This window comes from Mytilus californianus, unplaced genomic scaffold (assembly GCF_021869535.1).
Source record: "Mytilus californianus isolate M0D057914Y unplaced genomic scaffold, xbMytCali1.0.p SCAF_12, whole genome shotgun sequence".
NCBI classification, from domain to species: domain Eukaryota; kingdom Metazoa; phylum Mollusca; class Bivalvia; order Mytilida; family Mytilidae; genus Mytilus; species Mytilus californianus.
This window is the reverse complement of record NW_026262604.1, coordinates 15,472,774-15,498,005: the sequence shown is the minus strand read 5'-3', so window position 1 is coordinate 15,498,005 and position 25,232 is coordinate 15,472,774. Positions and strand designations below refer to the sequence as shown.

At 33.2% G+C, this 25,232-nt stretch overlaps 2 protein-coding genes across 4 annotated transcripts in view; both read right to left on the bottom strand.

The window, feature by feature from the left end:
• LOC127721444 (aminopeptidase N-like) overlaps window positions 1-21,750 on the bottom strand; it is an 80,192-nt gene extending 58,442 nt beyond the window's left edge. Inside the window, exons 1-9 of one of the 3 annotated variants that reach the window (XM_052228176.1) lie at window positions 21,710-21,750; window positions 21,455-21,510; window positions 20,382-20,529; window positions 17,173-17,249; window positions 16,304-16,417; window positions 13,029-13,196; window positions 12,069-12,206; window positions 9,049-9,118; window positions 5,787-6,090 (exon numbers count right to left, since the gene is read on the bottom strand). In XM_052228176.1, the coding sequence (XP_052084136.1) occupies window positions 5,947-6,090; window positions 9,049-9,118; window positions 12,069-12,206; window positions 13,029-13,196; window positions 16,304-16,417; window positions 17,173-17,249; window positions 20,382-20,513 (843 nt within the window). In that variant the 5' untranslated portion in view covers window positions 20,514-20,529; window positions 21,455-21,510; window positions 21,710-21,750 and the 3' untranslated portion in view covers window positions 5,787-5,946. Of the gene's footprint in view, window positions 1-5,786; window positions 6,091-9,048; window positions 9,119-12,068; window positions 12,207-13,028; window positions 13,197-16,303; window positions 16,418-17,172; window positions 17,250-20,381; window positions 20,530-21,454; window positions 21,511-21,709 lie in introns of those variants that run through there. The other 2 variants (XM_052228177.1, XR_007991256.1) reach the window with 2 other exon arrangements.
• Window positions 21,751-22,191: 441 nt separating this feature from the next.
• LOC127722303 (glutamyl aminopeptidase-like) overlaps window positions 22,192-25,232 on the bottom strand; it is a 40,261-nt gene continuing 37,220 nt past the window's right edge. The window contains exons 9-10 of the mRNA XM_052229193.1: window positions 24,834-24,934; window positions 22,192-22,205 (exon numbers count right to left, since the gene is read on the bottom strand). Coding sequence (XP_052085153.1) covers window positions 22,192-22,205; window positions 24,834-24,934 — 115 coding nt within the window. The remainder of the gene's footprint in view (window positions 22,206-24,833; window positions 24,935-25,232) is intronic.

The window sequence follows — 25,232 nt, the reverse complement described above, 5'->3', positions numbered from 1 at the left end:
TTATTAAAAAAAAATGATCATGAGAATATATATGGACCCTCAATATAGGTAACAAAAACCTCGGCGCAATAAATTATCAAAATGACAAATTCATCAACCTGTCATAAAGAAAATAAAAAATTCTGACAAGATGCGCATCTTTAGTATATATACTATCACCAGGTACATAATGTAAAAGTTTACTTAAAAACTGTAGTCCTAAGAAATCAGCCGTGTAAACCCTATATACCAAGTGCGGGACGGACTGTCGAACGGACACGAGTAAAACAATATGCTCCTAGTATTTTGTCAAGGGTGCAAAATATATATTAGCATATACGATTATGTTCTATTTTATAAATCATTTGGTGACAAAATATCTTTTTGAATAACCATTTCATAGTAGAATGGTAATTGGGAGATCTCAAATGCAGCAACGTAAGCAAGCTAACATCTATGTCATTTGGTCTTTGATGGAAAGTTGTCTCATTAGCAATCATACCACATCTCCTTATTTCATAATGGTGTGAGTTTTCCTTTGAAATACAAGAAGTTTAAAGGCTAACAAATACGTACTAGGAGACTAAATTATGTTGCTGTTATAGTTAAAATCTGACTTTTGTTGTGAACATGTGATGTTATAATTTGATAGATTTAATACTTGCTATACTAAATATACTTATTAAATTTTCAATTCGAAGGACTAACGAATCTTTACTAAAACTACAAATTAGCAGTAAAAAAATACTCGTCCATCCTGCATTAGTCACGTGTTATCTAGATGTCATTGGTTTTGTGTGTCGTTAATCGGCCAGTTAGTTTCTGTTTTTTTTTTGTATATCCCACATTTCCATTTATGCACACAAAGATATAACAACCCTTTTAATTTAAATAAACACTAAATAAACACTTGGCAAACTTGTAAAAACTCCTTATAAGACTACGAATATTCTCGGGCTTTTCTCGACGGCTATGTGAGCAATATGCCCATCCCCTCTCCCCCCCTCCCCCCCAAAAAAAGGGACCTTTGCTAATCGTCTGTGAGTCGTTTTGTCTCCCTACTTTGTGAAAAGGCGCGTTTTTTATCAGCTACACCTGTACATCATGTCCAACTCAAAACACCAAAAAAACTGACTCATCCCCGAAGACCAAAGTGCAAATTAATATGAAGCTAAAATAAAAATTATCTTAAAATCTCGTTGGGTTTTTGTCCCCCGCGCGATGCGTTGCGTTGGACATAGAAATACCAGGTGTCCATCCTTCCGTTTGTCCGTCCGTCCGTCCGTCCGTTTGTTCGTCCGGTATTGTTAGCTCTCTCACGTGTACATTTCTTGCCAGATTATATCAGCTGGTGCCAACCATGAAAAGTAGTGCCGATCAATTATTTTTAAAAGAGTTATGCACCTTGGAAATATTAATTATATGGAAAATTGCATTTGTAAGCGCTCTCACGTGTAAATTTATTGCCAAATCTTTAAATAATTTATATTAAAGGTTTATATCAGCATTGTCTTGGATAATTTCGAAAGTCAGTGCCGATCAAATATTTTTAAAAGAGTTATGCCCCTTGAAAAATATTAATTATATCGGAAATTGCATTGCATTTGCTCTCAAGCCTGCATTTCTCTATTAACGATATTTATAAAAAAGAACAAACAAATTTTTTTAAGTTATAAAGGCCATTGAGAGATACAATATGTACAACACGGGAGGGGAGCATTGGAACTCTGTTCTTTTAATCAGTTTGTTTTGCCGTTTGAATAAAATAGGTTAATGAAAATATCTTTTAATAACTTGTTTGCGTTCGAAGCGCTTTCTGGATTTACCTTCATCGAAGCACCTATCATTCATTTATTGTAGGGCCACAGATTTTTAATGAATCGTTTGATTAAATTTCGAGAAAATGATTTATTTCAAAATGGAATTCATAGAAAAAAATATAACGGGATCTGAATGATTTTATTTTATTTCGTCCTAACCGAGTGCATATTTAGTGTTGATATCCCATATGTTTAAGCCTTTGCTAACTTTATCTTTATTCCGATGTAGCTGTCCTGTTAAGATTGTACTTATAAGACTAGTAATTTATTTTAAACAAGCTTCCGAAACCATATCGGATTTTTTCTGTACAGTCCAATAAACGTTAAAGACTGTTTACACTTGAAACATAGGTAACGTTGTTCGGTCAAAAATAGTCAAGTTTAACTACTCTTCTTTTTTCATTCCATGCCAACAAACCATTTGCTGTCCGAGTTTATACGTCTGCTTGTACTGTGATTTTTTCGCTAAAGTCTATCGGTATTCTTATTCTAATAAATTTCCTTTTTCTATTTTGCTAGCGACATTTTTCGGAGACCATTGAAAAACGTATGGGCTTCTTAGCGGAATTGCTTTACTTGTGATACAATTCCCCGTATTTTCACACATTATCATGCATTTCTATAATTTGGATTTCTACTTTCAAAACAAAATTTTCTTGGGAAACGGCATGCATCATTAATAAAATAAGAATGTATTGCAAAGTTAAACCAAATCAACAAAAAGATCAGTCTGTTACGCATAAGAACACAAATAGATAAATCGTGCACATGCTTACATGTACTTGTCAATAGAACATTTAAAAAGTATATATTTCATTGTAAAGAATGAGAAGAAGAATGGGAGGAAGACGTCGAAACAATCAATGTCATTTAATGTATTGCATCAAATCCCTCGACACTCTGCATCTAGCAGATGCACAGTTACTATTAATAATGTTTATTTATTTAAATTTCACATTAGTGTGATTTTTTTTCTCATTTTTGTTCTTTCATTTGAATCGCATCTATGTAAATTTTGTTTTGTGATTGAATATGATACGTATAAAAAGCGTCGCTAAAATGATGGTATTTTTAATATATATATATCAAATAAAGGAACGTTTATCTTTCAACTATTTTATATCAGACTGAGGCAAATTGTTTGTTACACGTTCTAAGTTATTATAAAACATCAGGGTTTACGTTTGTCGTCAATTTCATGAATGTCGACAACAGTAGGAACAATAACTCGTGGCGTAACGTCATTCGGTATTGTGTAACCTTAAAGAAAGACTGGACAGGTGTATTTGTATGAGGGTCTGGATAGCTATTACAAAAAAAAAGATAATGAGCATAGAGGGCAGAATACAGGGCAAACAAATGAATAGAGCAAAATAGGCAAAAACATAAGGAATTTAGTTGCTTAACTATAAAGAATAGAGAATGATGGTAAAAATAGATATAGAGTAGAGAAGTGTTTTTAAAAAGTTTCTAGTTGAGATTTTTTTTCCGGAAAATAATAGATAACCAAACTTTATTTCTCATCAATCGCCAATTACCATTGACTTATACGTCTAATAAATAAACTAGAAACGTTCCACTCTACTGTCTGTTTTAAAGACTCTATAGACAATTGTTGTCAAGTCAATGAATACCATAGATAAAACACAGTATCAAGCATTCTAAGACAGAACACTGCATGGAAACATAATGGTTAGCAGATCCTGCTCCATTAGTGGCACCAGTCGTGTTACTTATGCTTAGTACCAATTCGGTGGTGAGTCTCATTCCGGTATGTCACAATCGAGGAAAACGGTTCGCGCTACCTATATAAAGAAAAGGACATATCCTTTGATAGCTAATGAGACAACTATCCATAAGAAAAGTTAATCTAAGCAAATATTTGTCAACGTACGGCGATCAACAATGGGCAACACCCATATCGTATAGTCAACGATGACATGTTCTGACGATACAACTGTCTGATGTACAACAAAACGCTTAAAGTAAAAATAATATAACGCACGGGAACTAATGACAACAATTGAATTATTCACTCCTGAAATGGACCAGGCACAGAAAGAATGTCCGGAGCTACGTAACCAACGGGGACATATAACGAATACTCGAGGGAGTATAAACTTTTGATAATGTTTTAATTATTCCTCAGGAAATTAAAGAAAATGTTATTAATCATGACAGTTATCTATCCTGATCTGCTTGATAGGTTTCTGTTGCTTACGGTGAATTTGTTGAAGCAATGGTGTTTAACGATAACGATGTAGTTAATTTGTGAAACAGGCAAATCTTAAGGGATTTTTTTTGTCACAGGTGTACATGTCTGTGTGGCATGGTTCATTTGACCTTGACCTCATTTTCATGGTTCATTGGTCAATGTTAAGTTTTCCTGGTTAAGTGGTTTTCAAAGTAACTATAAGCAATAGGTCAACTATATTTGGTGTATGGAATCATTGTAAGGTGTACATGTATTTCTGGTTTGGTTTATTTGACGTGAACCTCATTTTCTTGGATCATGTTATGTTTATGTAACACTTGTAGTAAAGCTTTACATTTAGGACTATCAACATAAAATCAATGGTTAGTAAAGCAGGCAAGACATTTCAGCGTGTGCACTCTTGTTTTTGGTTAATAAGTGTAATTTAGTGAAAACCAATATTATATATTCCTAATAAGTCACAAAAACATATTACAATGTTGATCAAATTTATCCATTTTCGATTAAACATAACAGAAAGAGATATGGTATAATTGCCAATGAGACAACTATCAACCAAAGTTCAAATTAGGCGGATGTAAGCATGTCGTGTATTAGAAAACGATGCCAACATTCTTCTATACACATGCATGAGTTGTTGTTTTCAACCAAAAGCAAAACGAAAGGAAATTAAACATCTAATGACACGAGCAAATCCTCATGTAAAAGCCTCGGGAAAAAAAATCTGTTACAATTTGAAAAGAGCACTGGACTTCATGACACTGGTTTTGGAATGACAATACCGTATGTAACGGGGTTAAACTCGTTTGTTGAGATGATATGAGACTAAAACTGGGTGCAAAGCTACTACATAAGAAACATATGGCTGCTAAAAATAATGATAAGTATTTTAACATCAGTTTCTTATTATTTTAACATTTTTACAAATAGCCATTGCCAAGTATTATTTACCAATGAACGCTGATGAACAGTCATTTATCAATACATCAATTAGGCATAGTCCCTTTCAGAATAAAGTATGAATTACATGTGGTAGGAAACATGATTGCCTCTGTGAAAACCTAAACCACTAATTAACAAAAGATCACATATTTTTTAAACCATAACACTATCTAAGTGCTACCGAATTCAATGTGTGGAAAAAAAGAGGGACAAAAGATACCAGAGGAACAGTCAAACTCATAGATCGAAAACCAACTGACAACGTCATGGCCAAAAATAAAAAGACAAACAGAAAAATAATAGTACAGATGAAACAACATAGAAAACTAAAGACTAAGCAACACGAACCCCACCAAAAACTGGGGGTGATCTCAGGTGCTCCGGAAGGGTAAGCAGATCCTGCTCCACATGTGGCACCCGTCGAGTTGCTTATGTTATTACAAATCCCGTAAATAGTCTAATTCGGTAAGTCACATTCGTGAAAAGGGAAGGGTATTGTAGTTACGACATAAGGAACATATCCGATATCATCTGTGAAACGGTTATTCCATAACGGTCAACCAACTCGTGATGGCGTCCGTAAAATTTACGAAGGGATGACTTCAACTTCACCATTTGGAACTCTTGGTTTAATAGCTTCCTTGTGAGCAGCAATCCTCTATCAAGGAAATCATGATAGGAAACAAAAGCCCGGGAATATCGTATCAATTGGGAGATATATACTCCGTATGCAGGCGCTGCTGGAATGTTGCTACATAGAAATGGAAAGTTCACAATTGGGAAGCTGAAATCATCTCTTTTGTCGTAAAGTTTTGTTTTCAACCGAAAAATCGAATTCCTCACTTGAGACACAGCTTTTACCATGCATTTTAAATTCTTAGTCTGTCTATATTGATATAGAATCTTGTATTCACAGAATTGTTTTCAATTTTTATTCACACATATTGACAGTGTATTTAATTGGAAATGGCAACTGTGTTGTTTTTCCAACTAAGGTAGACTCTGTAACCAATTTTTTATAATCTGGAAGTTACTATCCATCCACTTGATGTTAGCTCTTGTTGTCTCAATTGCTCTATCGATTGCTGCTGCTGCATTGCCTAAATTGGGCCTACTAGCCTTAAAAGTCAGAATCTGTCAAAAGATTTATATATGTATGTTAAATGAAGAATGATTGGAAAAATAATTTAAGAAAAGATTAAAAAGACAAAAAATAAAAGATAAATAGAAAAATTACCTACCAAAAAATTTATAATACAGAATTGGAAAATGAAATGAGGAAAGAGGACGGGATCGTAAATGGAGCATGTATGCGGCCCTCTTTGACAAATTTCCTTATCGGTCAATCAAATCACTATGACATCCCTTAAATTTTCAAACCTGGAAAAGTAAGACACCTTTGTTCTAAAAGCCTCCTTGTATGCAGCTACCCTGTAGGCACATTGCAGAAACTTATGAGATGAAACGTTTGTCCTGGAATATAATATCAAATGAGAAACATATACTCAAAATGCAGGTGCTGTTGAAATGTTTGTTAACAGAAATGAATAGTTTACCATAATAAATAATAGAATAACGATGAAAAGTTTACTATATTTTTTTTTTACTTTTAACATGTTTAAACAGAAGACAAATACATAATGTATCGTGTGTGTTTATTTTCGTCACTCTGAAAAACAATTAATTCTACACAAAAGTAAATACAAATTGTGCCATCTGGCAAATTATAACAAGATGTAGTGTCAAGACGATGAGGTGTTTAAAGGAGTATATTTACGAAGGTTTAAAATTGGCCTTGATTTTTTTTCTCTCTAACTCAGGTGAAAGTACTACAAATTCTACATATCATATAAAAAATTGAGGTATAACTTTTATACAAAATTGCTATTTTTGACATTTGAAAAAAGCTAAGTTATCAACCCTTAATTATGCAATATTTGTGTATTAAAGAAAGTTTGAGTAGAATGTTCCCTTATCTATGAAGTTTTTAAGCATAGTGCAATTTGGCTATATCTTCTCATTCTGAAGATTGTCGAGTTCAGAAATTCAGTGTACACATTGGGACAAGTCATTTTGAACCAAAGGCTGCAGTCACCAGTTTCCCGAAGCTTTTAAGTCCGAAACATGCACCAAAATCATCGTGTTTTGACAAAATCTACGAAATTTGCTGACTTTGAAGACTGTACACGTATGAAAGGATTGGTTTTACTTAGCACTTAGGTCTTTGAAATATCCAATTATATACCATATTGTTCCTTTTTATATATTATGATAAGGCTGAAATTTAATGACATATTTTGACAAAAGTGAACTTCATCTTTTAACATGAGACAAAAATCTACTATTATCATCTCTAGATTACAAGTTATTGCATTTATCAAATTAGATGCCATGGAATACCAACCACATATGTATCCCACACAAACAAAAAACAATATATTCTATACTGGATTTTATATATTATTAAACACAGAGGGCAGCTGCATATATTAAGTATGGATCTATTCAAAGATTGACAAAGACCCACAGTTCAAATATTTAACAAATGACTAACAATACATTATTTAACGTATGCGTGTATGTCTTGTTTGATATTTAAATTCCTTTGAGTAGTAATTTCATCAATTTATATTGATTTTTAACATAAATAAAAATATAAAATGCAAGGGACCTTTTTATGTTGATATGAATTATCATTGCTATGGTCATAACTATAAATTAACTGTTTACAAAACTTTGTATTTTTGAAATACTAAGGCTTTTCTACCTCAGGAAGAGATTACCTAAGCTGTATTTGGCAAAACTTTTAGGAATTTTTGGTCCTCAGTGCTCTTCAACTTCGTACTTTATTTGACTTTTTTAACTTTTTTTTATTCGAGCGTCACTGATGAGTCTTTCGTAGACGAAACGCGCGTCCGGCGCAAATAGAAAACTTCAATCCTAGTATCTATGATGAGTTTATTTCTACGCTTTTGATAACACCGGATTGGTAAAAGTATTGATATAGGCTAGGAAGATGTAAGGGGTTCACATATTGCATAATCTTTTGTCATGGTTTATATGTTGTTAAAGACAATATGCTAACACTATATTTCGTTTGTAATTTTACCACCTGTGAATGGTATCATACATGTGGTTCTGGATATCTAGGGCTTCATTTTTGTAAATATGTATTCCTTATAATTTTTTGCAACTGCCTCAATGTGTCTGTTATTTTAATTTTTTGTTTACCTTTTTTTCACTTTTCTTATATTTAGCATCCTATTAGTCAATTTTTTTTGTAAACAACCTATTTACCCTATTCTTTTTAATTTTGGTCCAGTTTTCTCTGTTCTTTTACTGTTGGTCCATTTTCTGTAAACTCCAACCAGACCCTCATACTTACCTAACTTAATATTGCCATTGCCAGTGATGTATTTCAGGTTAACCTTTTTTTTACTGTTAATTTTTTTGTTTTTTTAAAAATGAAAATACACGTTGTCAAAAAAATGCTCATTTATTTCTCGCCAGTGATTCTTAAGATATTTAATTTGATAAGCAATAAACCCAAAACGAAAACAGCTTTAGAACACATGGGCCTCAACTAAGAACTAAGCTATTGTTGTATCCTGCATTTAAGTAATATACTATCTCAAGGATCAATATGATAAAATAGTATACCGGGGATAAATATTCCAACCAATTCTGCAAGTTGAATTGTTATCTTGACAGGCTACGTGGTACCCTATGAATAAACACTAGGATTGGTGATCAGTGACACAAAAAAATCTTACGACTTAAGTTGATGGTAAGTCATGAACAATTCACTATACTTACGATCAACTTCAGTCGTATGATTTGTTGGTGAAACTGATCACATAATGGGAAATAATGTTGAAATAGTGACACTCTAGCATAATATAATTGTTATTTGGGCTTCACATGGGGCCTGGACTCAGGGAATATAAAACACTGACAGGGAATATGAGCCCATACCCCTGTGAAGATTCCAAATAACATATATATGATGTGTTACTACTAGCAACCGATACTGAAAAAATACTGCACATTTATTTATGCACATGTTCTGTTTCTCTTGCTTTAACGTCTTACCGACTGTAGATCATTTTCAGTATTAAACTTTGCTGTAACATCTGCAATGAGGTAGTTAATTGATACGAAACTGAAAGGAAACAAATGACATTTTGAATATGACAAAATTGCACCTCTGAACTGCAAACTATTTAGCGTTTTTGGAAATCCAGAAGCACTGTTAAGATTTTAAGATGTATTGAAAGCGCAAACGCAAATCACTCTGACCAAGTCTACATGTTTTATAACCTGCAGACGACACATGTATCTATATTTAGAAAAAAGTAAAATAGCAAAAATACCGAACTCAAAGGTAAAATCAAAACAGAAAGTCCTTTATCAAATAGCAAAATCAAAAGCTCAAACACATGAAACGAATGGAAAACAACTGTCATATACCTGACTTCAAACAGGCATTTCCCTATGTAGAAAATGGTGGAGATCTCATAAACATGTTTAACCCCGCCGCATTTTTGCGCCTGTCCCAAGTCAGGAGCCTTTAGCCTTTGTTAGTCTTGTATTATTTTTAATTTTAGTTTCTTGTGTACAATTTGGAGTTTAGTATGGCGTTCATTATCACTGAACTAGTATATATATTTGTTTAGGGGCCAGCTGAAGGACGCCTCCGGGTGCGGGAATTTCTCGCTGCATTGAGGACCTGTTGGTGGCCTTCTGCTGTTGTCTGTTCTGTGGTCGGGTTGATGTCTCTTTGACACATTCCCCATTTCCATTCTCAATTTTATGGAATGAAAAGTGAAAAATTCATAGCACCGTGGACATTGGGAATGCACGTATCAGATGATTAGCGACAATCGTTTATCTTTACTCTACAAAATTGTCTGTTTTGCACCCAGCATTAATGAAACGAAACCTCTATAGATGAAACATTTAATGATCTTAGACGTTGTCAACAATGCTAAGTACAATGTAGTAGATGACAAGAAAAATATATTATGCTGACTTGGAATCGACCATTTTTTACTGTTATACTTAAATGTCTCGTTTTGAGCGGTAAAACAATAGTTTCATAGTTCAATATAAACACTCTCCTGCTGACAATGTCCAGTGGAAATACTGCATAACCGAAACAATTTCAACTCATATGTTGCATTTCCTTTATCTCGATTTTTGCCAGAGGCTTTATTTTCAGTTCACTAAATTTATGTATGTTTTTTTTATCTCTATTTTGGCATTTAAGATTATGATCAACAGAGGGAGGGAAATGATTCACATGGGCAATAAAAACCATAAGTCAAATTTAAAAAGACATGACCATGGCAAAAACAAAATGGAAAGACAAACAAAAAACCCGCAAATTATTACATAATTATAATTTCTGACCAACACGAACCCTCCACAAACCGGTATTGAACTCCGGAAGGGTGAGCAGTTTCAAATAGTGACAAACGTTGTTTTATTCAATGCAAATAAAAATAAGGTGATGTTTCAATCGGGGAGAAAAAAGGACGGGATTGTGGTTGTAGTTACAAAATTGGCGCCACTTACCTGCTACCCAGATATCCCGTAATGGTTAACCAAAAATGATGACCCCCATAAAACTTTTGAAGGACTGAATTCATGTCTAATATTAAAAGTACACGCTAAAAAAAAAAGATAAGGTCATACGGGATCAAGAGACAAAATCTATATGAAATCTGAAGTAGTGTACGGACATGTGTTTCTCCACGTTGAAAGACAACCAGAACACTATAAAAACAAAAGTTGTGTCTGAAGTTCGAAATTGATGTTCATTTGTATTTTTAAGCACTGCTTACAAACAATGTTTTAATGCTGATTGAGAAATATGATGGCCATCATTTTGGTATAAACAAATTAAAGGTCAAAGTGCCAATGTTAATTGATTGATTTGTGGTGTTTAACGCCACTTTCATCACTATTGGCTTTATCATGGAGGCAAGTTTTTATTGGTGGAGGAAGTCGGAATGCCCGCAGAAAACCCTCGACCTTCGATAGAAAACTGGTAATCCTGGTCAATTGAATGTATATATAGGAGTCAAATGAACTGTCATGTGCAGGGTTCAAACTCACAACCTCAGTCCGGACCGACGACAAGTAATACGGTAAATGAATTATTCGAACTTATCGGGCAATTAAAATGGCAGCAAGATAAATTTCTCAGCAGCTAATACAATATCGATAAAAAATTGCATTGGTGGAGGAAGTTGGAATGCCCGCAGAAAATCCTCGACCTTCGGCAGAAAACTGGTAATCCTGGTCAATTGAATGTATATATATGAGTCAAATGAACTGCCACGTGTAGGGTTTGAACTCACAATCTCAGTCCGGACAGACGACAAGTAATACGGTGAATGAATTATTCAAACTTATCGGTCAATGGAGCCCCTTAAAGTGACAAGAGAAATTTCCCAGCAGCTAAAACAATATCGATAATAAATTTGATTTCTCATTTATCATGTTTATTAATTATATTTGTTTCAAAGGACATATATCTGATAATGTATGGTATTCTACATAGCAAAGTGACATGCTGGGGTGTTTAGCAAATACCTATGACATACTAATCAGCAGAAGGCCATTAAAAAGAAAACCGAGAAAATAAAGCTGTACCGATGAAAATTAAGAGCAAAACTTAAAAACAAACCTGTTTAATGTAGCCGAATTTACATATAATTCCAAATTAAGGGCCCGTATTTGCCTTATGCATGAAACGTTCAGGTTTACATTATCCCGCAGAGGTTTGTGTTATTTTGCAAAGATTTCCCTTATAACGCAAACAATAGGACGACATATAAAACAAGTTTGTATGGCGCTAACATGCCTTCGTACAATCATTTTCATCTGCATGTCCTTAATAAAACAATTTAATTTCATTTGAAGATTTACAGCAACAGCGAACTGCAATAAACATTATAAAATGTTTCCGTACATGTTAAATGTTAAATCGTATTTTACAATACCTGAGATCAAACACAAGACTTCCCACTTTTGAGTCAAGTATTTAACTAATGAATATGACCTCACATAGGCCATACATTAGGTGACTAAATACTTTTACCTACCGGGTTATTATATCATCCCAATTTGCTCTTAAAAAATCCCACACTAGAGTTCTACCAATTGGATTTCTTGAGATAAGACGCAATATATTTTCACCATCCTGCTTACGAATATCGTCCGTTAAGATATATTGTAGGAACCTAGAATAACAAGGGAACAAATCTTTGTTACTTGTATGTTCATTGTGCAAATACTGACCAATTCCGATCATGTTCATATCATCCAAAATCAGGTCAAAACACTGTACAAGGTATATCCCCCGAATGGATCGAAGTTACTTACTCTTATGCAGCATCCAAGTGTTTTGCTGGGTGAGTGTTACTTAATCTTCAGTTTTATGTGGGCTTACTTGTCTTTTTGTTGTCAATCTTTGTACTACCATGGTATTGTCAGTTTCTTGTCGATCTCATATGATTTATTTACTGAACATTCGGTATCTCCTCCCTTGTCCTACTACGGTATAAAAACGTCCTTTTATAACTAAATAACTACTTGAACGGAGGGTTAGCGGCATTAAGTCTATTCTTATTTGTGTTTGTCGATGTGCTTTACTTTAGGTGACCATGTTGGTACACTCCGGTGAAATTAGTCGGTTATGCAATCTTCGTTAACCACTGGAAGCTTGGATAACTATTTTCACAGAGCCCTCCGAAGTCTTCGGACAAATATACTCAGTGTAAGAAGTGCATACACATGCGACTAACGAAAACCAGAAGCACAGCATGTTATTGTACGGTTTTGAATATTGTAATCACTTGCATAGGGTCTAAATGGAGTTTATAGAATGGAATGATAGGCCAATCCTACAAAAAAAAAGACCAAGAAATGAAGAAGAGGAAAACATGCTGGGATAAAATATAAAGAATATAGATAAATGAACCAAAAATATAAAGAATACAAAAAAAGACGTAAAAAATTTAAGAATAAAAAAATGAAGGACCCCCTTATTATTTATTACCAACCTGTTTAAAATCGTGACATCTCTACTATAAGAGCAGGCATATAGAAAAAGCACCCTATCCGATCCAAGATTAGATGTTGTGTATTTTCCATAAGCAAATTCCCACTCATTCACACCTCCATACTGTATTGCTGTATGGTACACGATTGACCTCAAATCAACATCAATCCTGGAAAATAAAATTTATTATCAAAGTTAAACAAAATGCACACTCCTGGTGTAGATGGTATAGCCGATGTTTATTTTCATTTGCTGAATAGAATAAAGAATGAAAACGGGGAATGTGTCAAAGAGACAATAAGCCGACCAAAGTGCAGAAAACAGTACAAAGCCACCAATGTATCTTCAACGCAGCAAGGAAATCCTGCACCCGGATTAGGGTTTCAGCTGCCCCCTATACACTAATGTATACTAGTTCAGCAAAATAGACGTCACACTAATTTCCAAAACATATAAATATATATAAAAAGTAGTTTGAATGTAAATGACGAATGAAATACAAAATTGGATAATGGCAATTATTATTGTTCTTGTTTAACCCGACTAATTCGTCGTTATATTCAACCGCTCGACCAATGCTACCTTAACGCCTCAGATCGAGTCATCCAACAATTGTCAATATGTCATTCATTGAGATTTAGCTCGGTATCTACCTATCTCGATAACATTAAGCTACCAGCTGATTTACCGTTTCAATTAGAGAGCGCCAATCAAAATCCTGGATTCGTGACACTTTCATTGTTGAAAGTGTGCATTCCCTGGCAAGTGATAGCGTCGCCTTTTATAACAAGTATGTCATTGCATTGTAGCGAAGGTTGCTGATTTCTGACGGATTGGTCTGTTTTGTTTTAACCCCTTTAGAATTTAATCTTCAAACGTTTAATGTTTAGGCTTTGTTATACTTGGTCTTGGTACTACCTGATGAAGTTTACTCCTGAAACACGCGTTTAACGCATAGTTCTATACCATATGATTTTCTCTTCTGGAATAGAAAGTTTTGAATTGACACATTTAATCTTCTTTGTATGAAATACCAAATTCTTATTAAAAATTAGCAATTTCTTGTTCATGAATACATTGTTTTTGATGTATATCGAAGATGTTATTCATGAGTTTTTTTGTCGATATAATATTGTTTAAGCCAACCAACTGAGAATTTTGATAAAGACACCTGTACTGTTGTCCGCAGGGAGGGCCTGTTTTAGGGATGTTCCGTTTGGTTTTGTATGTCCGAAAAGTGATATCAATGCGATTCCCCTTGATGGAAGAGAGAAACTATTGTAAAACAAGACACACATGGCCGTAACTCAGTAGGGCCCGCAGGTTAGCTGCACCTAGGTAAGCGTCTACCTTGCCCACTTAGACAAGTGTGATTCCAAATGTTTGTCTTTCTTTCTGCTTGACACGCTTTGCCACTAGACGTTATACACAACTAATCATGATCATCAAGTGTGATTCAAAATGTCCGTCCTTCTTTCTGGTCGACTATCTTTGCCACTAGACGTAATACACCAACTAAATGTCCGTCCTTCTTTCTGGTCGACTAGCTTTGCCACTAGACGTTATACACCAACCAAATGTCCGCCCTTCTTTTTGGTCGACTAGCTTTGCGACTAGACGTTTTACACCAACCAAATTTATGTCCTTCTTTCTGGTAGACTAGCTTTGCCAATAGACGTTATACACCAACCAAATTTCCGTCCTTCTTTTTGGTAGACTAGCTTTGCCATTAGACGTTATATACTAATTAATCCAGATCATTAAATTTGATTTCAAATGTCCGCCCTTCTTTCTGGTCGACAAGCTTTGCCACTGGACGTTATACACCAACCAAATGCCCGCTCTTCTTTCTGGTCGAATAGCTTTGCAACTAGACATTATACACCAATTAATCATGATCGTCAACATGTGACGGGTAGGACTCATCGGGAAAAATTCCCAGTGAGAACATTTATGTAAAATATAATTGTTAAAAAAGAGAGGGGAAAGATATACTAGTAGATAACGTATGAATACAGATTTCCTAAATTAACTCATTGCTTCTGATGAATATTGACTCAGTTAAAATTTCTGCATACATTGAGGATGGTTATATTCGAAAATAACAACGGCATATACATAGTAAGTCGACCGGGGAACTCTTTTGATTATAACCACTAAGTCACTGAGGCTTTTCTATCTGATGTTTACTTATTACGTCTTATGGAAGCTATACGATACTCATTGATACGACATACCACCCATTTAGAGGTATTTGATTGTCGATGAATTATTGTCACTAGTTTACATACATTAGACTTGTTTCTTTGATAATGTCGACTTTTTATAACTCCAATAATGATTCCTTCATGACACCAACTCTAGGACATGTAGGAATGGTAAATACTTTTATGAATAAGTTCCGGATTAACCGACAGTCTTTTAGCAATAATCTGTAACAGCATTGTTAATTTTTTATTGGATTTTTTGCCAAATGTTTGATTTACCTAGCGTCAGATCTTCAATGTATGCCTTTAACTTTAGAATTGTTGTTCTAGATCAATGGATACAAATTCAAAATAACATTCGTGAAATATAATTGTTACCACGTTTGAATAAAATATTCACATTGGGTTAGACGATTTAACATTTTAACGGTTGGTACAATGGACGATATTTGATGCAAACTCATCATAACAAGCCGTATGAAAGAAGATATATTCCCACAAAGGACTTGTAAGAAGAAAAGCCATAAAAATTAGTCAGCAGTGGTTTATCATAATCAAACAGACCGCTATGGTTATTTTCAAATCACATGTTATGAGTTCATTTTGCGCTTTTTTTTTCTTTTTAATTTGAAATAAACTAATAAGATTTGTTCTTTTAAAACAAAGTGGGGAATACAGTAAATTAAATCATTGCCACTCTTACAACCACTATTCTCATGTTTTAAGATATGAAACACTAGTTTTGATTGGATAACATTTGCCGTCAATTGCACGGTTGATACATCATGTAATCGGTGTCGTTCAAAATGCTTTATTTCGAACATTTGACTAGTATCATATGTATTGCATTAGAAAAGAAGTACCAGCAGTGTACTTAAAGAGTTTTCAACAGGACTTGAGGATTTTACTCTGAACATTTTTCCAAACAAGTACCATTTTTCCTTAAATTTCAAAATAAACATTTAATTGTATACATAATGGATACGTTAAAACAGGCTTCCGATGCATTTTGCATTTTTTTAACAGTTACAAGTGAGCTGAGTGTAGTTGCATGAGCTTTTAAACTTACGGATTTGAGTTACCAGCACTGTTCATCAGCATTTGAAACGAGTTGATTGCAAAGTCTATACAATTTTGATCTCCATATCTGCATGCCTCCTCTAAAACTAGTTTTCTGAGCAATCTACAATATATATATATATATATATATACAGTTGCATCATCTAGTTATCAATGGTTATACAATAAACTTTTGCGTTCCAAATGTACCAAACGGTGATTTTAAGACGCCATTTATAATATTACATAAAAGCTTATCAAATTTAAAATAAATTTGTTAGCTTTAAACATAAATATAGTTTATTTGCAAATTTTCCAATTTACGATATAATATCATTTACCAAAACAGATTTTTTTCCAAATATTCTAAATACTGTTAATTTCAAAAATTATTGCGAGGTTTTTATTAATAATATTTATGCGAATAATGCGACTGAATTAGTATCGCAATAATAAAAACTCGCATTCTGATATCGGATCCATATAAATGTATGCAGATTTTCCTGAAATCGCAAAAATAAATCTCGCATTTTAGTCCATTCTTCAAAATTCGCAATAATAAATGCACGCAATAATTTCTGAATTTACCAAAACAGATTTTTTTTTCAAATATTTTTGGAATACTGGTAACTCCTAGATTGTTTTAAGTGCAGGGATATTTACGTAAGGATTTCTTGTGACGGTATAGTCGTTTTGTGCTGAAGTGACGTAAGTCATCAATTATCAATCAACACAAGTACATGATTTCAATCTCGCCTCACGACTCTGGCTGTTACTTGCCTTCATTCAAGTTCAATATTTTTTCAAAAGCTTATATATGACATTTACATGACCACTCACTTTTATAAGGTATTTTTGAATTTTGTAAACTGTGCTTACATTTCTAAATGTCCAGATCCAATATTGCTGTAACCAAGCCTACTCAATGGTACGGAAAATATTTTATTCATGAATGCCTACAAAAAATAACAAAAATACGACATGAAATGCAAAGATTTCACCTTATGCATTAAGACAAGTAAAACTGTTTGTTAATTACAATGAAATCATTATTATTCTTGGGATACCTATGTTCGTGGATTTGGTGGGCATAGGAAAAAATCCGAATTCAAAAGTTCAACGAAGTACCCATTTGTATAGGCATCAATCCAGACTTTTGCAAAACAAAAATGAAATCAAATATTTGATAAAAAACACTTTTTCTTCAATTCACAAAAATTGGTAACAACGCAAACAAATGAATCCGCAGTAAAAGGAAAACATAACCAAGATATAAAGTGAATCATTATTCAGTAGTAGAACAACAGTGGCTCTCTTTATGTGCATGGCAAGTAACCATCTGATGATAATTTCCATTTGGATATGTCATAAATAAAGCAATGCATATGGAACTACTGAAATAATCATTGAGTAACAATACGGGTGTCATATGTGTCGCAGGATCTCCGGCTGTTGGTAGGGTCTCTGTTGCCTTGTCTCTAGTTTGAAAGTTTTGTTACTGTTGGTTGTTTTTTGGTCGTTTTCCGGTTCGAGTTTGATTATCCCTTTGGTATCTTTCGCCTCACTTTTGAAACACATATCCCATAATGAGAATTACAATGTATATTTGTTTTGCTCGTCTGAAACACTTTTCGGGATTGATCGTCTTCAGGAACATCCGTTTGAAAGCCAGGAATGTTTATACGAAGAGAAAGTACGTTCTTTATGACCAAAATAGACATAAAAAGCAGAGCCAAAATTCTCGTATGGCTGAGGAAGTTGGAATAACAGTTTAAAAATGATTGGCATATTGAAAATAATTTTTAAAACTTCGATGGTAAAATTATAGAATAACTAATCGAAGAATTCAAATATAGAAAAATATTCAACGAGTGACCGAACAACACATTTATTTACGAGTGCGTGTAGCGCATGAGTTTATTATCTGTGTTGTTCGGTCACGAGTTGAATATTATTCGATATTAGAATTCTTTGATAAATTATTCTTTTTATTACAACGACAGTGGAATTTTCAATGGCAATACAGTAGAAAAATGCAACTTATTATGTTTTTGTCTACGCATTCACAATTCGCGTTGTTGAAACGTTATCAACAACGTCTTGACAACACCTGCTGTTGTATGACGTCAGAGGAGTTTATCCCACATGTAAAATTATCGTTTTTTATTTCACTAGAAAATCACGGTCATTCATCGCAACAAATGTAATAAGTTGGTTACTTGGAAACAATTTTCATTTATTGTTATAGTTTTTTTATAATATTCTGCAATTGTCTCGAATGACAACGATTTGTTTTAATAATAATATGAAATGATCTCGAATGACCACGAACATGTTGCAATCACTATAGACATTTTCTTTCCTTAAGCTTTTCTTCGACTGTGAGATGACCGAATACGACGTATTGTCAAACATAGACGTACTATTAGCAACACATTTTGTTTTTATTTTATTTTATTAAAAATTGGTTTTTGAATGCCCATATTTCTATCTTCTCAATTTCATTGAAACACTTTTTTTAACTGATATGTGTGTAAGAGTATCAAATTGCAAATTGACAATGTAACTGATGATTCACAAGAAACGCTCTACAATTTACAATTTTAAAGACACTATTGATTTTTTTTTAAAATACAATTTCTGTCTTTCTATATTAATGAAGAAAATAATTTGTTTTTGACATACGACAAGAAAAACCGCTAGCAGAAGATGAGCATGAGGTGCCTTAGTAAACAAAGACCATCTCTCGTCGACCAAAAAAATCAGGATATATATTTTGTCATGTCATTACAAGTTTAAGGACATAATGTTCAAGGAACATACTTAAATACAAGTACAATGGATTATTTGAAATATAAACTTACAACCAAACCGAAATTAATAATGATATATAATATATATATATATATATATAACAAGTCTAAAAAGGTACAACATCACCAATGTTTCGGATAACTAATATCCTTCATCAGTAAGATGTAAAATGAATCTTATCTTGACATGTGGTAGTCAAACTGAAATAAAAATCTTGAATGCTATACAAATTATCAAAAATCAATACGCTGGTACTTTTTTCAATATTGATGTTTTGGAGGAGGAATAAATTTCTTAAAACTGTAAGAATCCAAAACAGAAGCCTGAGTTACTGGAAACAAGTGATAGTAGGGAAAATGAGTGACACATTCTATGTTTTTTTATTTATGTACTGATGAAGGATATTAGTTATCCGAACTATCTAATATTTGTTCATGATTTATTTATTTTTTGGTGATGTTGTACCCTTTTAGACTTGTTATATATTATATTTTGTAGTGTACTGTATCATAATTTTATGATCCATCGCCCCGTAAGATTTATCGTTGGCTATTATTCAGTCATTTAATATATATATATTTGCATGCACACGTATACAAATTGCGGTTTTTATCCAACGCAATCATAGGTTTGAACGTTGTTTTCAATTTAGACTTGTTTATATTTTTTCGTTTGGGCTTGTATTATATTTGCCTTCGGGTTTATATGATCCGTTCATCCTATTTTGAGTCTTTCAAAATTCAAGTGTCTATCCTAAATTGAGGTAAATTATATGGCCTTCCAAATACCGTTTCGATTCCTAACATCACTGAAGAGACATTAATTGTCGACATCCGGATATGGTGTACCAATATTTGCACCTCATGTTTGCGGTATACCATCTTTTCCGCAAGTTTATTGTTTCTGTTTGGTAATAAATTATTAATAATATCTATTTTGTTACAGCTTGTGGTCCCTTTATTTGGCAATCGCCAATGGCAGTCAGCAAGGTTTAAGAACATCAGTTGTTCGACCTGCTAGTCAAATGCGTTTTGTTAAAATATACTTTTTCACTCATTTTGGTCTTTTGGAAAATGTTGTTTGTGCTGTATTTAGACCTCTCTACCAAGAAATTTGTTTTGCATGCACACGTATAAAAATTGAGGTTTTTATCCAACGCAATCATAGGTTTGAACGTTGTTTTCGATTTAGACTTGTTTATATATATAAATATATATTGTTGTAAAGTAAATCTATTAAAACAAACATTAAAGTAAAAAGTGGAAAAGGCTTACCGAAAAGTCACTATATATTTCTGTTCTTTCTAACATGTTTCTTACAAACACAATATCGCTACGTGCAGCCAAAAAAGGGAAATAACTGTCTTCCATTGACAAGTATTCAAGAGTTTGGAGGGCTATATTCATGGTAAGGTCACCCGATCTTAAAAAAAAAAACTTGCTACAGAATTATATAAGACACTTAGAGACAAACATATTAAAAAAATTTAATTTGATGAGTGATTTGCTGCACTCGCTTATCCTGGCTCGCAATGACGGCGATAATGTGATATCCTCAACTTTTAATTAAAGGTATATTACAAATGGGTTTTCTAAAAAGTGAAAATCGGTAATATACTGTTTTTATTCATTTACTGTAATTTTTTTTTCTTGGTATTATATAAGGATGCCACTGCTGGTTGAGGTTTCCTCCCGAGAGTATCACCAGCCCAGTAGTACACTTCTGGTTGGGGTTTCCTCCCGGAGAGTATCACCAGCCCAGTAGTACACTGCTCGTTGAAGTTTTCTCCCGGAGAGTATCGCTAGCCTAGTAGTAAGAAAACATCAGGAAACATCATTGATACAGTTATTTGTTGAAATTAACTCTTTTCATGAAACTGAAAAATTATTCGAAACTTTTAATGGCTCTCAATCCCCAGACTCTGATTGTATCCGCCTCCACTTTATTGGAATTTTGGTGGATAGTTGTCTCATTGGCAATCATACATCATCTACTTATTTTTATTCTTATTGCATACGCCTGATTATATAAAATTAAGAAGCTGTGGTAGGATCGAAAATGACACAACACTCCGCCAGAGACCAAATGACAAAGAATTTAACAACTACAGTTCACCGTTAGGCTTTCAACAATGAGTAAAACCCATGAAAACATATGAACATTTGTTTTCAATTGTATTCACTGATTTCCCTTCTAACTGTTTTCATTCTTGCGACACTGATAAATATATTATAGCTGAATCGCGCCTCTGTCATACGTAATTAAAAGCTTTATATCTTTGATTAGTTGTTATATGAATACTAAACTACATGTACACGATACGAATAAGTGTTTTATTTTTACTTACTTTGACAGGCTCCATGCATCATCAATTATCTGAGCTCTATTTACAGGATGAATTTTCTGTAACATAAAACATATACAAAAATTTTTTTTCATAGAAGACATGTGATGCCTGCCGTTTCCAAATAAAATTGGCAAACATGATGAAGTATATGTTTTGGTATTATAAACCGCTATAACTATGGTATTCACTCGGATAAAAATATAAAAAAGCAGTTATTATTTAACAGACAATCGTAAGAAATTCAATAATACTGACCTTTCGATGCAAAAATTGGAAACCATACTTCTACTTTCGGTTTTAAAATCAGAATCTAAAAGCTAAACCAAAAGACGGTCAAAGACCAGTTTTCATTTTCGTTGTATCTTTAATATGCCACCAAAAACGTATACATGTTTTCAGAATTACTCTGTAAATTGAAACTAATATATATAATATATATGGATGTATAAGCAGTTTGCTAATGAAATCCCCTGGTTCAGGAAACTATGTGCCATTGTTGTAGCACAACGGTGCATTATTTACAAATATTAGTGCCTTAAAATATCTGAAGTTGTTAAAAAAAAAGAAAACAAAAGCAGTTGCTTATTTGCCAGTCCTAAAGAAGAACATATATATAACTTTATTATGCCCTTATCTACTGACGGTGGTCTTTATAGTGAATACACTAGTGTTGTGCTGGTTTTTTTCGTTCATCCACCTTTTGTATCTGCCACTTCTCCTAACCCATTAACTGCATTTCATTCAAGTACAACTATTGAATAATACTCCCAACAAATACAGGACAATAATAAATTCAATACATGAAAAAGAGTTACCTTTTTACAACCCAATACTTCATAAAGTAGTCGTAAAGGCCGATTCAGGAGGCTTCAATATTTTGATATCGTAGTAACCAGTTAGGTCTGTATCCTTTATTGTCATTGTGAATCATTTATTTAGTATTGTTTCAATCAAACATTTAGGGTTTCCTATTCCAAAACAGTTGTCAATTTATTGCCTTCAAACTTTTATCATATATTTCCTTTTTCTTCGTTTACTTTGTCTTTTCTATTGAATCTTTTTATATCTATTCAGCTTAATAAGTTTGCTAATGTATAAAGTTCCTTTGTACTGATATCAATTCAACAATAACAATACAAATAACTTGTTTAAATTTATTACATCCGAAGGGTTTGTCAGGATTTATTTTCATCGGGAACAATCATACCCAAAACAGTGAAAGCAAAAGATGTAAAACTACCACAAAGACTTGTAGATCTATATGACCAAAAGAAGCCTGAAAATGGTCTGATTCATTACTGAAAAAAACTAAATCGAAATCTGTTGATTGATTGTTTAGCTGTTCTTTGCAAATCTCCAGTGGCAATTATTTCATGAACTTTAAGGACGAGAACAAACATGAAAAAAAAATGAAATTTTATGGATAATGTTACTTCGACATAAAAGTCAAACCACTCCCTATCTCTGGTTGATCTCTTAGGTTGTGAATGGTGAATACCCAGCATATTCTTTCAGAAAGTGTCAATATGAACCCCCTTATGTTTAGAATGTCCCACACTCATTTCAAGAAAGACTTTATGCGTTGAGGGATTCATTAGAGGCCATTGCTTGAGCTAATTTTTCAGACCCTATCCAACTCTACTTATATATCATTTGGCAATCAAAATCTCTTCATTTTGTGTGTTCTATTTTATGTTCATGACCTCAATAACAGGTTTGTGCATATAGGTCGTGCGTAAAACGCTTAACATGTTCAATCAAACGCATTTCTTATAATTCACAGGCAATGATGCCTTATAACATGAAATACGGAGTGAAATGAGTCTATGATACATCAAAGAACAACAACGTATTCATGTGTTGTGCAATATATAAACGAGAATTCCATACATTGGTTGCTTTATCGACTTGTTTTCAAATTTATCACACAAAACTCGTTGGACGGGCATATTGTGAATATGTCTTTTTTTTTCTTCATTTTGATAGATATTTTATATTATGATGTGAATATTGCTTCATATTGTTTAAGACCCAACTGGTTGACTTTAATCTATAATAATGTCTTTAAACTTTAAACTTATCCTGAATTTTACCAGTTTCAATCCACCATTTTCTACATATTGAGAAAATGCCTGTACCAAGTCAGGAATATGACAGTTGTACATTCGTTTGATGTGTTTGAGCTTTTGATTTTGCCATTTGATTAGGGACTTTCCGTTTTGAATTTTCGTCGGAGTACAGTGGTTTTGTGATTTAACTTTTCACCAAGATAGGTTTTCGTTGTTTTCTTGTTAGGCATGATATTGTCTGTTTTATATTGGACATAAATGTGTTAGTAGCCCCTTGGTATAGTCTCTGTTTTCTTTCGAGAGAAGGGAACGTAGTGTGAATATGTATTGTGATCTACAATATTATTGACAAGTGGTTAGATAAAAATGAAGATAGGGGTTAAATTAAAAAAAAACAAAGATAGAGGTTAAATTAGAGAAAAAGATAATGTACCGTATGATCCGTCTTTAGTTGATCTATAAGTTTTACCCAATTATCTTCTGGGTAATTTACTCTATAGAATCCATACTGTTTTATATTTCCGATAAACCAGCCGTTCTCACATTTTACTTTTGATAGCAAAACTGAAAGTAAAAGTAGTTGATCTATCGATTAACACGATTTTTAAAAACCCCCAAATGTACGGCAGAAACAACTTTTATGTTAGTTATCAAACATATATATTGAGGAAGCACATTGATATTACAGTTACCAAAGACATTTAGGGATCGAATACGATAGACCATGATTAAAAAGTATCAAACACCAAGTATACGGTGTTCGTGTTGCTCGGTTTTTAGTTTTCTATGTTGTGTTTTGTATACTTTTGGTTTTTTTCCCATGGCGTTGTTATCATATTTTCGATATATGAGTTTGAACGTCCTTTTCGTAGCTTTCATCTCTCTTTACGAGTTAAATTGATTTTTGATATCGAGTATGAATAAAAGAAATTATTGTTGAAAAATGTCAATAACAGAAACGAAATCTGGTAATAGAATCAAATCAAGAGACCACAACAGGGTCACATAACTATGTTAAGAAACAACTTTTCGTCTTTACATATTTTTAAATGTAATTTGTGATAGACTTTTTATATTGTTTTAGTTAAACGTGTACATCATGTACATTGTGCACATGGATCCAGCAGCCAATTTTAGATTTGTTATTGTGTGTGCTTTGATCTTTTGCGATTTGATGAATCCAGATTATATCTATGGTATGTATGACGAGAATAATTTGGACTATTGATATATGGTTTTGATTTTCGATTTTTACTTTATATCCACATACATCTAAAACAAAGTTAAGCAATTTCTGACTGTAAACTTACCGTCTGCCTCATCTTTTCCCATCCAGATTATATCAGCCTCGTTCTGGTTAAAATCTTTACTTTTTTGGGTTGTGTATGTGAAAGGTATTTCCCATTTATACCTATAAAAGAATTATATCGATATAAGCTTATAATCATTGTGTTAAGCATAAAATAGAAATGAATAAAATGAGAGCTTTATTAATATCAATAACACCTGGACTGAACTGTAAGAACACAAGTTAAGCGAAATATGATTCAATATACAATCTGATTAAAAACACCAAATATAAACGATGTGAAAATGTGCTCAAATATTGGACGCCAAGATTAACGGTATGATCCTTATTATTACCATTGGAAAACAATGCAATACTAGGTAGAACCAAAAAAGATTTCGTAGTTCACTTTCATCCTTCA